Source organism: Plasmodium cynomolgi, chromosome 14, assembly GCF_000321355.1.
Source record: "Plasmodium cynomolgi strain B DNA, chromosome 14, whole genome shotgun sequence".
Classification (NCBI taxonomy): Eukaryota; Apicomplexa; class Aconoidasida; order Haemosporida; family Plasmodiidae; genus Plasmodium; species Plasmodium cynomolgi.
In genome coordinates this window covers 1106842-1122518 of record NC_020407.1, presented here as the reverse complement: position 1 = coordinate 1122518, position 15677 = coordinate 1106842, and the positions used below count along the sequence as shown (strand labels likewise).

The 15677-nt window shown below is 38.8% G+C and overlaps 4 protein-coding genes across 4 annotated transcripts; 1 reads left to right on the top strand and 3 right to left on the bottom strand.

Annotated features, from left to right (window-relative positions):
- Window positions 1–1297: 1297 nt before the first annotated feature.
- PCYB_143500 (Mitotic apparatus protein p62) lies at window positions 1298–3160 on the top strand (the record flags this gene model as incomplete). Its single annotated transcript, XM_004224821.1, has 2 exons — window positions 1298–1649; window positions 2214–3160. Exons 1-2 carry the CDS (start codon window positions 1640–1642, stop codon window positions 3158–3160), a joined length of 957 nt encoding a protein of 318 aa, XP_004224869.1. The 5' UTR covers window positions 1298–1639.
- Window positions 3161–5212: 2052 nt separating this feature from the next.
- On the bottom strand, window positions 5213–8437 carry PCYB_143490 (hypothetical protein; the record flags this gene model as incomplete). Its single annotated transcript, XM_004224820.1, has 5 exons — window positions 5213–5331; window positions 5793–5820; window positions 6073–6165; window positions 6480–8277; window positions 8427–8437. 2 exons carry the CDS (start codon window positions 8435–8437, stop codon window positions 6480–6482), a joined length of 1809 nt encoding a protein of 602 aa, XP_004224868.1. The 3' UTR covers window positions 5213–5331; window positions 5793–5820; window positions 6073–6165.
- Window positions 8438–12888: 4451 nt separating this feature from the next.
- Window positions 12889–13833, bottom strand: PCYB_143480 (hypothetical protein; the record flags this gene model as incomplete). The annotated part of the gene is made up of 1 exon (XM_004224819.1): window positions 12889–13833. A coding segment is annotated over one exon (945 nt), but the record flags the coding sequence as incomplete, so codon positions are not given.
- A 1343-nt stretch (window positions 13834–15176) lies between these two features.
- On the bottom strand, window positions 15177–15452 carry PCYB_143470 (hypothetical protein; the record flags this gene model as incomplete). The annotated part of the gene is made up of 1 exon (XM_004224818.1): window positions 15177–15452. A coding segment is annotated over one exon (276 nt), but the record flags the coding sequence as incomplete, so codon positions are not given.
- Window positions 15453–15677: the final 225 nt, after the last annotated feature.

The following is a 15677-nucleotide window of genomic DNA, read 5'->3' as shown; positions in this document are numbered from 1 at the left end:
ACGTAAAATGGTCCCTTACGGCGCTCGTTGGCATGATATCAATTTGTCACTTTTTTATGCTGCGTGGGACACGGGTTACATGTTTATGCTGTGGCATTTCGTTGGGATGCAAAAAATGGGCGTGTTTTTTTTCCCCTTTTTGATCTCACAAAGTTGTTTGCTTATGCATGTATACTTGGACAAACGGACATTTCGAACTGCGTCATTTTGTGAACCGTATTTGCGCTGCGTCACTAACATTCTCGTTTGTTATTGTTTCTTTTTATACAACCAAAAGATGAAAAAAGCGAAGTCATGGCAGCTAAACGACGTAATTAAAGAGTAACGTGCGACTCATCAAAAGGGAAAAGATGCGCTAACATATTTTTAATTATGTAGTGGCAAAAAGGGTATATACATTTTGAGCATTCCATGTTTTTTCTCATCTTCCACTTTGGAAAAGAAGGAAGCCATTTTTTTTATTTACTAACCAAATGGTTGTACTTTTAAAAAAAAAAAAAAAAACATCATTTTAGCTATTTTTCATGTTGCACAAAATTGGGAATACGTAGAAAACGCTCGCCGTCGTCAGCGACAGCACAGACTTCCCATTCAAACCACACGATGTGAATTTGCAAAAAATATATGGAAAAGGGAAGCAGGAAAAGTAAGTAAAAATCACGATACATATATAGTATGTATATATATATAATATGTACATTACTTTTACCACTAGGTTAAAATTTTCGCCCCATCCTTTTTTCAAATGAACCTTGCATGCGATATTTTTTTTCCTTTTTGTTTCAACGCAGTAATTAATCGCATAACGACACATGGGCGCGCATTCGCTTGACCACATAGCAGAAAACACCAGCGCAGTATTATTTATAGGCACAGTAATATATTGCAGCATTTATAGGAACATGCGCGTAACCTCTGTCATCATCACATCGGCTCAACAATCTGTGGCCACATCCCCGCGTAAAATAAACTGCTGAGCCTTACATGTAGTATATATATAATATGGTAGGCCCCTCATGTAAATATGCGTATATGCTGCAAACTTTTTGTCACGAAAAAAAAATAAAAATAAAGCTACGCAAAATAGCCCCTCTACATGAGTTACAAAAAAAGATTTAACCAAACGTATGTGCATACAAATAAAAAACATATATAATACTACATTACATACGCACGTATAATTCTTTTATTTTCTCTCGCTTTTTTAAAACGGTATATATCTTTCTCTACATTTACGCAAACAACTCAACTGCGCATATTCCTCCCCCCACAATTTGTACATTTATTTTTATATGTCGAATTTATTTGCAATCGCATTTATGCATACATTTCTCTTGCAAGAAAAATAAATGTTTTTTTTTTCTCAAAATAATTTCCTTAAAAAAGTAAAACAAAATAAATATCCCCATCCAAGCAGGATTGTAAAATAAAAAAAAAAAAAAATTAATTTATTACTCCTCTTTTGTAAAGAAGTACATCCCCCAAGTTTACATTTTTGACCGGCGTTTTTTGAAAGTTGCATCTGTTCAAAAGAAAGGAAGTACCTTTATTTGGAAGGAAAAAGTCCCAAACAGAGCCAAACCACGCAAAAAGCAGCAACCCCCACCACGTACAAAATTAACCCCCCAGGCAGTACAAAATGTTTTACGGTAAGTGAGCTTCGGCCTGACGACGTAAACATCCATGTGATGTCGCGCTTGCATATGCCCAGTGACTGCAGTTTTGCAAAGATGGAGTGTACCATTAAGTTTATTTTCCTTGTGTTCATTTTTTTGCGCATGCATGTTCACACGCTCATGTTACGTTAGTCACCATCCTCATGATGCGCATGTGGAGGCGCTTTTTCATTATGAGATCCCCGATTTATGGAGCTTGTTTATTTTGCTCATGCGTATTTTGCAACCCACCCACCCCGCAAAGGGGGGGTAGTCGTTTTCCCCTTGCATAGAGACCGTTACGTTGCATGTACATATAGGGGAGCGGCATAAATAGAGATATGTACATATAGGGGAGCGGCATAAATAGAGATATGTACATATAGGGGAGCGGCATCAATAGAGATATGTACATATAAAAGTGCGTGACGCGACTAGCATTTTTGTTATAGAAAAACGAAAACGCCTCTCTAATGAGAACCCCAATTCTTCATTCATCTGAACTTCCCTCATGTACTTTTGTTTTTATTACCCCCGCCTTCTTTCCCATTTACGCAGGAAAAGTAATTAAGGCAGACGAAATCGTCGTACCGGAGATTAAGGACGGATACTCTGTTATCCATCTATCGAGAGCATGTTTAAATAATCCTGAGGATGAAGGAAAATTGTACGTACAAGTAGAAGATGCCAATGGATGCTATAACATCTGCTGTTTGCAAAAAAACGTGTGTGAAGATACAGCGTTGGATATATTTTTAATGCTAGATAATGAAGTAAAGCTAAAAACGAGTGGAAGTAAAAACGAAGTCCATATTGTTGGATATTACGAAGTTTCATTTGGTCAGGACCATTTGGATGATGATGAGGAAGACGAAGAGTTGGAAGATGAAGATGATGAATATGAAAATGAAGAGGTTAGAATGCTTACGAGGAAAAATACACTGAAAAATTCGCTAGCTAATGGATTTGGAAAAAAGAAGAAAAAAAATTCTTTGGATGAAGATGATGAAACGAATGTAGGAAATAACGATGACGATGATGAGGATGATGACGACGATGATGAGGAGGATGAAGATGATGAAGAGGGAGAAGATGACGACGAGGAGGACGATGAAGAGGATGACGATGAGGATGAAGATGAAGAGGATGAGGATGAAGAGGATGAGGAGGACGAGGAAGATGATGAAGACGATGAAGACGATGAAGATGGGACAAAAAACAAAGGAGAGAAAAAAAAAAACGGACCAAAAAAAAATAAAAATAAGAGAGCGCTGGATAACAAAAATGATGGCCCATCCAAAAAATCCAAATTGTTTGACGAAAGTCAGTACGAAAAAGACCTCGTTGCATTTTTAAAAAAAAATGGAAAGTGCAAATTGCCCGAGTTAGGAAAAGTCAAGAAGCCCGAAGGACTGAATATGAAATTGGGCTTCTTTATTAAGAAGCATTCAAACGTGTTTAAGTTAGACGCAGATAGCCAAGTGGTTTCGTTGAAGAATAACTGAGCACAGCGTTTGTGATGTGGCCGTGGGAGGAAAAATAGAAAGGCCCCAAAGGGGGGGAAGTCGAGATGCGAACAGGGGAGAAAGGTGTTCCCCTCCCCCCCCTCTCATATATGGACCCTGCACCGTTCTGCCCTGCATATATGTAGAACTACATTTTGCGTCATTATTGCCAAGAAAGAGCTTTCATTTGTGTGCAAAAATTTCCCGCCCTTTTCCCACGTGTGTATAATAACACGCATTTAGCTATAAACCCCCCCCACACGCTTGCCCTCTTTCATATACATCCCCATATATCCGTTAGTACTTCCCAATAGCAGTTATCACCCCTCCCTTTTTAACCCTTGTAATAATTGTTTCCCTATTGACAGGTCTCATTCGCCAATTTTTTCTCCCCCCCCTCTCTATTAATTATTATCACCCCTTTTATTTGAACATGCATACGTGTGTCGTATCCATGTGTGTAAATATATAACCACACAAAATATGCATCATACGAGAGCGTATTTATGTATATAATGGTGTGTGTGTATATATATCTTATGAGTTTATAAAAGTGGATGATATAGAGTTATGTGTTTTTTCGCTTTAATTTTACATGAACGCATTAATGGACGCGCAGTACGCATAAATGTTTTTATGCGTATCGGCGGCGTATGTGTCGCCAATCAGCTGCGCACAAAATGCGTACGCTCAGGTGCACATCCGCCACTGGTGGAATGTGCTACCACCGCCCCCATTTTGTCACCATAAAATCGTGTATTAGTCCAACCCAACAGTTTCCACATTTTTGAAAAACCAAGCTATTCATAACGCATTTTTATTAAACGTTTAAAAATAACGCTAAAAAAAAAAAAGCAACATTTTGGTAGAGGCCCTCCACAGTCTCCATCTATCAGTTATTAAGACAGGCGGTCGTTCCATTTTTCCACCCCCCTCTCATCCCTACGTTTTTATAAAAAATAGCACAAAAAATAGCACAATGGGTTTTTCCTTCTCCCCATGCATCGTTAAAGGAATTGAAGAGGATAAAATTTTTATTTACCCTTTTATTTTCATAAGACACGGGGAATGAGATGTTTCATCGTTCTGGGGAGAGATAGTTTTAAAGGGTTTCTCAAATTGGTGCGCGTGAATATATTATGTACGTACAGCATGAGATGAGCGTGTGTCACATGAAAATATTTGCAACAAGGGAAAAAAATTTAATAGACTTGCATTGCATCATGCTGCAATTTCTTTCATTTTGTTTTCCCATTTTTATGTAGCTTCTTCGCTGCACAGATAAGATATATTTGTATAGCTAACTTTTTTTTGTTGGAATGTTTAATTTTTCTCGCATGTAATAATTTGTTATGTTGTAGTTTGCTATATTTAATGCTTATTTTATTTTTTTGCATGAAGGGGAAAATATGAGCCACGGTATCACCTGGTAGGCAGACCCTTCCACCCATCCACGCATGGGATGTAAGTACACATGCATACAGACAACATTTTTTACGCTTGAAAAAATGTTTCACAAAAATCCGCACATGAGCAATAGCACTAATTCGAAAAAAAAAAAAAGTTGGCGCCGGTGACACAGCAATTGTCACAATGGCCGTCACAACAACGATAAATAAATACGTTAAACCGCGGTGATCTTTCTTAACAATACAAATATGTGCAAGTTAGGCGACATGATAAGTGGGAGAGCAATTAAAAAGTCACGCGTTGAGGACGGTACGGCAATTGGGTGGGAAAATAACGCGCTGCTCTCTCCACTGCACTTGTCATTTCGATTGTAGATGGCTAGTTTTTCTAGTATGTACCATAATGGTGCTGTTCTCTTGATCTTTGTTTCATGCTGGTGAAAAACGGGAAGAAAAAAAGGGTTGCATTTTTAAAAATAGTTTATGAGAGGGTCATAAGAGAGTGTCATATGAGAGGGTCATTTTTTTTTGTCATCATTTCGTCCAGCTTTACATTTACAATGCCACACGCTGGTCATTTCATCATGCACACGGAGTTGCACACATTGCAGCCGATTTTTTTTTTTTTCTCAGTTTTCGTTTATTACAAGTAATAATCAGCATCTTCTGCATTTTTGTTCTGCATGTTCTTTACGTTACCCGCATTGTAATCGCACTGATCTAGGTCGTAGTCATCGTTACACGCATTGACATTGTTCATATCTGAGAAGCAAAACAGTTTCGCACACATGTACACACGACGCATACGAATTGCACACATGGACATATGCATGTGGGTGATCAAGCTCAGTCATTCTCTTAACACGTTGTTGGCATTTCTTTCGAGATTTTTTTAATAATGGTCATATATTTTATAGTGGATTGTAATTTTTTTTTTTTTTTCTCTTTTTTGCTCTGTTACTGAATGCGATTCGCGCATTTCGAAAAAAAAAATAAAAAAAAAGGCCTCTTTTTCATCCCCAGTTGTCTTAATTTCGCGAGTTTTCCATTGTTCTGTTCACGTAATTTATTTCCTCGCACACGAAGGGGTTAACATGTACAGGTACGCACGGACATGTTGGCACGCTCATATGCACACGCAGTTATGTGTGTGCAAAATTTTAGTCCCGTCACGTAGGCACAAATATATCGCGCATATTAAAAATGCGAAGCGTAATTATTACTGTTGTCATCGTCTGATTTGTAGTTATCCTGCGGGAAAGGGGATAAGGTGAAGATGCGAGAAGGAGTGAAGCAAATGCGTAGCAGGCTGGAAGGCTGTCAAAATTTACAACGCAGGTGCAATAAACCAAGTGAGAGAGCTAAGCCGCACAAACACCATGCAGTGAAGGCAAAATATACACAAAAAAATTTGCCCTCTAAATGGAACAAAATTGAAGCATCGATAAAAAGGGGAGGTGAAAATGGACCCACATGCAAAACCCATTTCTTCATCTATATTACCTTCATGATGTAGTTGTCGTAGCTCTTCTCCATATTGTCGCAGTTGTACATGTCGTTTTTTCTCTTTATGTTCATGTTGTGGCCTTGGTACATTCTATAACAAAAAATAGGGGAGAAAAAAAAAAAAAAAAAATGCAAGGTATGCGAGAGAAGAAGTTTGGCAGTGGAGGACGCGGAATGGGAAGCGTTTCTCTCTCTTCCGTCTACGTCTCGCCCCGTTGCTTATTTGTCGAGTCAATGGGACTACGTATCCGCAAGGGCACTTCGTTCGGGGTGTCCACGTGGTAGCGCTTAACACGTAGAAAAAGGCACTTTATGGTTCCCTTGATCTCTCCAGAGGACCACCGATCCCGCTGCGCGCCGCCTCGCACCGCCACGCATCGCCTCGCCCCGCCTCGCATCGCATCTTACTTTTTGTTAAAGTTGCCCATGGGGGGGGGCATGGGGATGTTTTGCTGATACATGTTATTCCTGAAGTTGTTGTTGAAGGCACCATTAAGGTAGGGGTTCATCATATTGTTGGAGAGGTTCGGATTGACATTCATCGGAATGTTGGTCATACTATTTTGCACATTTTGAGATAAATTATTCGGCATGCCTTTAAAATTATTAACAAAAGGAAAGTTATTCTGTTTATAATTCATATTCTGATTTGGCATGTTCACATTATTTGGTTGCATATTCAAATTATTTGGGGGAGGAGGAGGGAGATTCATATTTCCTTTTTTATTTAATGAATAATTCATATTATTTTGCATTAAGTTATTTTTATACTGCTGTTGGAAGTCATTTTTCGGTTGTTTATTTTTGTACTTTCCTCCTTTATACTTATTCATATTCATTAAGCTGTTCATATTTTTCATCATGTTCATGCTGTTCATGTTCATGTTCATATTATTCATATTCATATTTCCCATGTTCATAGACATATTATTATTAAGCATGTCTTTCTTGATTTTGTTGTCTCCTTTCCATCCTGAAATTCTGGGATCGTATTTCAGAGTTAGTCTAGAAATAAGGACGCTTTTGCTATTTGATGAGTAAAGCTTAAACAAGAAGCATTCATTAACATGTCCCAGTTTTTCGATGGGGTAATCAAAAACCTGGGGGGGTATTTTCAAAACATTGTATTCATCAGGGTCGTTTTCCTTATCTTTGTTTAGCTCATTTTCTGCGTTATTTCCTGCATTTTCGTTATTCTGCACATTGGCATTATTGGTACTACTATTATTGTTATCATTACTTCCGTCCCCGTCTTGTCTCTTTTCTTCGTCATTTTTACCTTCCCTATTTTTTCCTCTATTTTCGTCATCCTTATTTTCATTGTCATCATCTCTGTTCTGTTCATTGCTCATGTTCCCCGTAGCTCCTATGTTATTATTACCTCCGTTTCCACCCCCTCGGCTATTTTTATTCTTACTAATTGGTAACTCGGTCATCTTGAAGCAGTAGTACTTACATGTCTTTACCCACTCGGGAAGTTCATTCACAATGGGTTGGTTGAAGAGGACAGGTAGCCAATTTGCATGCACGGCAAGGTTTAAATTATAATCTTTACTGTGCTCTCTTGAGACGTTACAAAATTTTGCTAACTTTTTCGGTTCTATGGGCAGGAAGGGTAGACCGTGCTTCTTACCTTGAGAAGCGTCTCCGAGTCCCTCCGCCACTGCATTGTTTGTATTACTGTTAAGGTTACTATTTCCTTCAACATTGTCACTGCTGTCATTGTTTTGATTGTTATTGTCAGTGTCATTAATATGGTTCGTGCCATCGACGTTTCCATCAGTCACAGGTAGCGCACTGCCACTCCGCGCGGAAGATTCGTCAGGAAATAATAAGTAAACATAACCATCAGGTTTAACTATATTTTTACTACTTTTTAAAAAACTAAAACAAAATAAATTTAAACGTAACTTAAACATCTCCGTTTGTGGATCGATAAAATCTGGATGTCCATGAAATGACAACCCGGGTAAAATATAATATAACGCATCAAAAGTATTTGGGGGGAATTTAGATTTTAGCTGAACTGGGTTAATGCCATAGTGAATAATCACATTCTTGCTTAGTGCCTGAATGTTACTTTTACTTTCTTGTTTTAATTCATTTTCTTTTAAACAACTACAAACTTCAACAATGTCGTCATCGTGGTCGGCTAGGAAGCCGTTGCAGAAGCTGAAGTTTTCGTCACCGAAAAGGAGGATTCTCTAAGGGGGGGAAAGTGCGGCATGATGAGGCGGCCAGTGTGAGATGATTGGTTGAGTAATGGTTGGTGGGTAAAGACTGGTGGGTAATGACTAGTGCGTAATGATGGGTACTCAATGAGGAACGCTCGCCATCAGCCCATCTTGCACATTTGCGCCATTTTCTTAAATGAAAAAGGGGGCTCATCATGACGCAGATGCGCGAAACGCATCCGTGCGCTCAAGTTGCCGTTCTTACCATCTTCGATATGACGCAATAAAAAAGGTGCCTATTTAGTGGACTTTCGAGGGGGGTATATTTGTATACACAAATATTTTTATATATATATATCTATATGTATCTATTTATATATACATGTATCTATATGTATCTATATGTATCTATTTGTATCTGTATATATCATTATATGGGTGGAAGAAGGAGAGTCTCCTTTAATTAGAGAGTGATCAAAAACAAAGGGGGTTATAATACGAAACAAAAATGCCTTATTTTAAAAAACACAATAATCTGGTTATTTCATATGGTTGGGGATTTTCCTTGCGATAGTAGCTCCGCGAGTGTTTTGCTAAAATGCTATACGCACGTTGGTACGCTGGGGCGTTTGCTCGTTAGCACTGCAGCTGATTTTTATTTTCCTTCACGCTTCTTTTTGTGTATGCTTCTCTATACGCGCGATTAACGGCTCGCTTGTTGAGTAACTCAGTGGCTCGCTATCCACTTACGCTCGCTCAACTTTGTACCTTCTGCTGTGTTACCCCTTTCGAGAAAAATCACTTAAAACACAAACGAGTGGCTTTTTTCAAGTCAAATAGTTTTTACAATCACAACTGAGATTTCCCAAGGCAGATTTTGTTATGAACCACAGGGGTGCTTTTGTCCGTACGAGCACCTTCGTGCGTACGTGCGTGTGTAAGAAATATATATATTATGCCTAAGCGCGAATGTAGGTATGTACTCCTGTTCGCACACCTTGGTGCCTTTGTACATACATACACGCGCTAATCTAGGGCGTTTTAAAGGGAACTCACGTCACGTGCTTCTCATCAAATGGTATTATGCATACCTTTTCTCTTTCCACCTTATAAATGCGAGTGCGATGTAGGGACGCGCAGGCGAGTATGTACACGCGTAAGTATGCATACACGCATGTACATATGTAGACATATATATATAAATATATTTATACAAAATATGTATATGTTATGTACATGTGCTATATATGCATACGGTTTTAAAACAATTACGCGTTTGCATACAAACAATCGCACAGAAGTAGTAAGGTAAAGTGCGTACACGCGAACGAATAAAACAGGCTAGCGTGCTTAAATTCTGTGCTACTCTTCACATACAGTTATATATATTGAACTATATATACATGCACCTCAGCATATATGCATAACAACCTGCATAGTAAAATGTACATATAAAGGCCAATAGATTTCTCAGAGGGGATAATAAAAAAAAAAAAAATACAAAATAACATAAAATAAAATAAAGGGGTGAGAATAAACGCAAAATAAATATGCAGTTGCTTTGAATTTATATGTTTTTAATTTTCACTATTTAATTCTTAATTCGTTAAGCTTAATTTCTCTACTAAAGTACTCTCTGCTCTGGCACTTTGGTTCTTCGGCTAAAGCATAAGCGCGCGGGCGTACGCATACGCACGTAAAGTAAGTACGTATGTGACGTATGTATTATATTATATGAATAAACCATAGTATATACATGTACGTGACGCGCACGGAATACGTGAACGTACACGGCAGGGGCGCATCACATACGCATATGCTTACGTATGTTTGCGCCAGAGCGTATAAACTAGGCATAAATTTCCCATGCGGATGCGGCCATGTGCGTACTACGCATAATATGCGACCCACGTATGTATGCTATGCATATACGTTGCACGTACTTCTGTAAATTTGCGCTAAGTAAACCCTTTTGTACTCATTACCATTCAGCAAAACATAAGTATGTACATGTAAGTACATATGTATATATACAAACATATATATATATATATGAAATTAATATTAAAAAATATTTTGAAAGTACAAAAAAATGAAACATAAATTTTTAAAAATACTCGAAAATTTGCAATAAAAAACGAATTTAATTGTTTTCACAAGGAAAATTTTTTTATTTTGTTTTTTTTTTGGTTTTGTTTTTTTTTGGTTTTGTTTTGCTTTGCTTCGTTTTACTTTGCTTTGTTTTACTTTGCTTTGTTTTACTTTGCTTTGTTTTGCTTTGTTTCGCTTTGTTTTTTTAACGTTTTATTTTTTCCGGTTTTAAATTATTTTTTTCGCTTCTCCTTTCCCATAATTAAATTCTACGAGCGGGTAATAGGAGTGGAGTATCAAAAAATATATCCCGCGAAGGCCAAACGTGCGTGCTGCGTAGTACATACAGCAATCGATAATATGTAGTGATGCCTTGATGCCACGACGCACTAGTGCTATTCATACAATGTATATAATGCGGTACGCACATGCCTCGTATAATAGTGGAGGGCGCGCTGAACCAAAGAAGGCCGGAAAATGGGGGCATTCCGGAAGCACCGCGTGGAAAAAAAGAAGTACGTACAATAATATATTATATATATATGTATATACCTAAATTCGTGCAAACGCGTATGAGCATATAAATATATACCGGGAGGTGCCTAAGGGGCAAAGCGACCTTTTGCAGTTTAAAAATTCAAAAGCGCAAGGAATAAGTTTTTATTTTATATATATGTATTATATGCCTATGCGCACAAAAATGAGCATTAAACGCATGTACCAAACATGCATATTACATTATTTACTTTACGTTATTTATTTTTTACTTTACATTATTTATATTTTTATATGCAGAGTGATGAGAGTTCCTTAGCGCCCCTCATTTTTCCCCGTTCCTCCATACCCGTTTTTTTTCCTGCTTATTTTTCCTTCCCTTTTTTTTTGCCAACCGTTTTTAACGCTTAAGCGAATAATCGCCTAAATATGGTCGAAACTTTTGGAGTATAAAAAATAAAGTTTCCCAAGACCTCCTCGTTTTTTATATTTTGTCACCTCCTAAAACAAAGTTAAGAAAAAATAAATATAATAAAAAGTGGTTCCCGTTTCCCAGTTATTTAACCCAATATGGGTATATATATAACATGGCATATATAGGCACAAAAAGCTGAGTTTTTCTTTTTTTTTTTCCCTGCAATTTGGTTATTCTAACTGTATGTAAAAGAAGGGCCTCTAATGGTCACTCTGTTCAGAGTTCATACTCAGTAAGGCATCACAACATAGTGGTAGGCACGCCTGTTCGCATGACAATATAACGCCATCCCGCAGTCTCATCACATCGTATTAGGTAAAAACGAAATAGCCTAGTGGCAACCTTCTATGGAGTGGCGAAGCACTGTAAGAATTGCCATTTTTATAAGCTTACACTGTCGTAACGCGCATATACAATGGGGAACCCCCCCCTTTCCGCTTATGACAGTTATTTATTTTCCATTTGTTTGAAGCGAATTTGTCCTTCCCCCAAATGTCACGAGGTGAATATGAGCCTCTACTTATATGTTAAAATGCTTGACATGAATAAAGTTATAATACAAAATGGTGAAACATTTTGAATTGGGTCAGCCCTCCTGGTCGGTCCTCTCAGCATGCGCGATGGAGAATGCAACAAATTAAGAATAGCTTAATCGATTGTGAAAATTTTTTAAACGACCGTATGCATGTATGTGCACATCCTAATGGCTCACATGCGCAGTCTTACTTTTGCGGCGTGATTATCTTTTTTTTTTTCCCCTACTTTTGTTCACTCATTTAAGCAACAACACATCGGAGTAACAGCTATTATGCCTTTGGTCAAAACGTACTTCATAGGTTAACGCGACTGTGCTATTGGGGGAAGAGGGGGGGAGGCCATGATAGGGGTTCTCAGACGGGGGGTATCAGCCCGAAGAAGTCATCCCGCAGAAGAAGTCATCCCGCAGAAGAAGTCATCCCGCAGAAGAAGTCATCCCGCAGAAGAAGTCATCCCACAGAAGAAGTCATCCCGCAGATAGGCCATCCCCGTTTCCACCTTCGAAATATACGTCTTTGCACGCCTGTACACGCATGCATTTATATGTTTGTTTGAAACCCCCTGCGCTATTAAATACTCACCCCGCCGACAGTGCTCCCTACGTTGAAAGAACTTTTTCCTTTTCTTTACGCAATTATCCCATGTTATGTAAAATTGGACGTGCGAAGAAAATTGAAAAGGTTTGAGGATATGGTGACAGATGAGGAAACCATATAAGGAGGTCTGCTTAAGGGCCCATTCCTTGGACAGGAATAAACATAGGCAGAAATGTAGGTAGATAAATAGGAAAGATCATAAGCATATAACGAAAAAAAAAAAAAAAAAGGAAAGTACGACATGTACGTAATTACTCCATTTAAAAGTTAAAAACCCAACTGCAACTTCCTAAAAAGGGAAATCCACATTTTTGCACACATGCAATGTATGCAGATATTGCCAACCCGTACGTACACTGTTGTGCATACAAAAAAAAAAAAAAGGCAAACGAATGGTACTTGGTGAAAAACATTCAGTTGTAATAAGCGGGTGAAGGTGTCACCCCTTTTTAAATAAATTTTTGAAGAAATGCTTTATCTTTTTGGTGCCCTTCTGTAAGCTATTTTTATCCCCCAATTCATTGTCAGTACAATAACGATTATCCGCAGAATGATTTTTTTTTTTTCCACTCAAACTGTACATCCTTCCCGCTGCGGATGTGCTGTTCCGGCTGGATGCGCCATGTGAGTTTTTTCCATATGCAACACTACCGTTTTCATAATTTTTATGTACCGCATATTTCTCATTGTGTAATTTACGAATGTCACTCAAGGCCTGCTGTTCTTGTTTGTTCTTCTCATGAATAATTAGCAGTTTGTTATTTATGGGAGAAATATTATTTGATAATTTTTCCAAATACTTCTTCGGGTCTTCAAAGTACTTTTTCGAAATTTCAATTTCCTGTGATACTCTCTGTTCTGTTTTTCCATCCGATGGAAATATTTTTTCGTTACTCATTCGGATGCGTGGGACTTTTTTATTTATCATATTCATAATTATATTGACGGAGGTCAGGACAAATTCAAACAGTATAGACTCTTTGTCGCTAAAGGGGTCTTCAAATTTCCAGATCAGGTCTACATAGTAAGGTGATGATGCGATATCTTCTCCCATTTGTTCGGGCCTTACATTGGGGTCTTCACTCGAAGGGGAAATACCCACCCCGTAACTACTCGTATTAAAATTTAATATCTCAAATAACAATTTTGTTAAATTAAAAATTTCACAATTTGTTAAAAAAGACGTTTTAATTTGACTGTTACTGAATTTTATAATTTTATATTTTTCCTCCTTCGAATTGTAACTTATATTGCTCAATAGTTTGTATAGAATTTTGAAAAAATTTTCGAAATGCTGTTCCTGTTCGCTTGGGGCCATTTTTTTTACTCTATAATGACTAATCAGTTCCGATATGACTCGGTCCAGGATTATCGTAATGTTGACTAGCATGTCTTCTCCTATTATGTAGAAGTTCTTCGATGATATGTTCCGTTTTATATTGTCATTTTCTAGGAGGGACTTTCGGAACAGCACTTCAAACAGGGTGGCGCTGGGTGCCTCGGCCGAGTTGGGCGTTTCCAAAGCGTTGACCTTTTCGGAAATATCCTTTCCTACTCCTTGGTTCGCGCCCAAGAAGAGGTCTCCCGCGTCACCACTATTTTCCGCCGCACACATTCCAGCGATCTTCTCTTTCCGTGCTTCGTTCGTTACGGCATCCTCCCTCTTTTCCGCTTCGTTCGTCCGGCTATTTGAGGCTCCCTTGGCGTTACAACTTTGCTCCCCATTTTTCTCCTTATTTGCTTTCCCGTTTTTCTCCTTATTTGCTGCCCCGTTTTTCTCTTTATTTTCCGCCCCGTTTTTATTATTGTTTTCCCTCCCATCTTTCTGACCATTTGTGGTACTGCCTCCCCTCCGTGTGGTATCAACCCCAGAGCCCTTTTCCGCTCCCTTCTTTCCGTCTGTTCCTGTTTTCTTTAGCTCATTGCTACTGCCTTCAGGGGTCCCTCTCAAAAACTGGTCCTTCCCTTTACCGCTAAACTTATCAATGTCTAGAATTCCTTGGTCAGGGGCCTGGTTTGAGCGTGTGTAATCTTTTGCAGCATTTTTGTCCTTTGCCGCGAGTTCTGCGTTACTGGTGTGAGGTCTTTCATGTGCTACATCGATTGGCTGGTCCTTTTTCATGCCCACTTCCACCCGCGACTCTGAACTTTCTGCATTATGCCCCGAAGAATTATGCTCCTCTTTTTTATCCCCCTCTCTACTATGTGCAACATCTTCCCTGTGCACCTTATCTGGGGGGGATCCAACATGATCTTTTTTTTCCCCACCCTCTGCAGAAAAAATCCTGATCAATTCCTTCACCGAGTTGTCATCTATTTGGCAATTTTCTTCCTCTTGAGGATGGCATGCTTCTGCCTTGTTGATCAAATACAACTTTATTTTTTCTTCAATCCGTTTGGGATCGACAAGTGGAAATTTTTCTCTTAACAGTTGTACGCATTCTTCAAATTTCATGTTGTGCGTGAGGGTGAAGCTGCGTTCTGGGGGGGAAGCAGCCTTCGGGGGGAGAAGCAGCCTTCGGGGGGAGAAGCAGCCTTCAGGGGGGGAGCAGCCTTAAGGGGGGGAAGCAGCCTTCGGGGGGGGAAGCAGCCTTCAGGGGGGAGGGTTGATAACTTTGTAATTCGTGACCAACAAATTATTTCTACATATGAGGGCGTGCACATATGGGTGCATGAGCCTTGTGTAGATTTGTTTAACGTCAGTGGGCCCCTCCCCCCCCCTGTGAGTTACCTAATCTGTATGTGTTTCTTTATGTAGCCATGAAGTGTTCGAAACTTGGTTAAGTCAGGCCGAACAAGGACATACATACTCACGTACGCGCAAACGTACATGAGGGAAAAGGCCAGCTTGATTATTTTCCTGTTGTATGTTTTCTCATAGGATAGAAGGACAAAGTGGAAAAGAATTCTTACCAGGGGGTTATACAATTTTATAAACTTCAAAATGGGAAAAATGGAGTAGGGGGTTAGGCAAATATTCTTTGCTTGCAGAAAAACGAGGTACGACATGTTAAGATGTTTACGTTTGGCTAAATGGGTTCATCTTCCTGTGCATACTGCGATCGTCGCATATGTCCTGGCTTATTACATAGGCTATATTATGTTAATCTTTGGCGAATCTACTAAAAAAAGGGGCTCTCACAAAATGTCAGCACAGCTTTACGTACTATTTGTTACTGCTAACAACTTTAGACTTTTCTTTTCCTTCTCAGAAAAGTTCAGCATATAGAAATA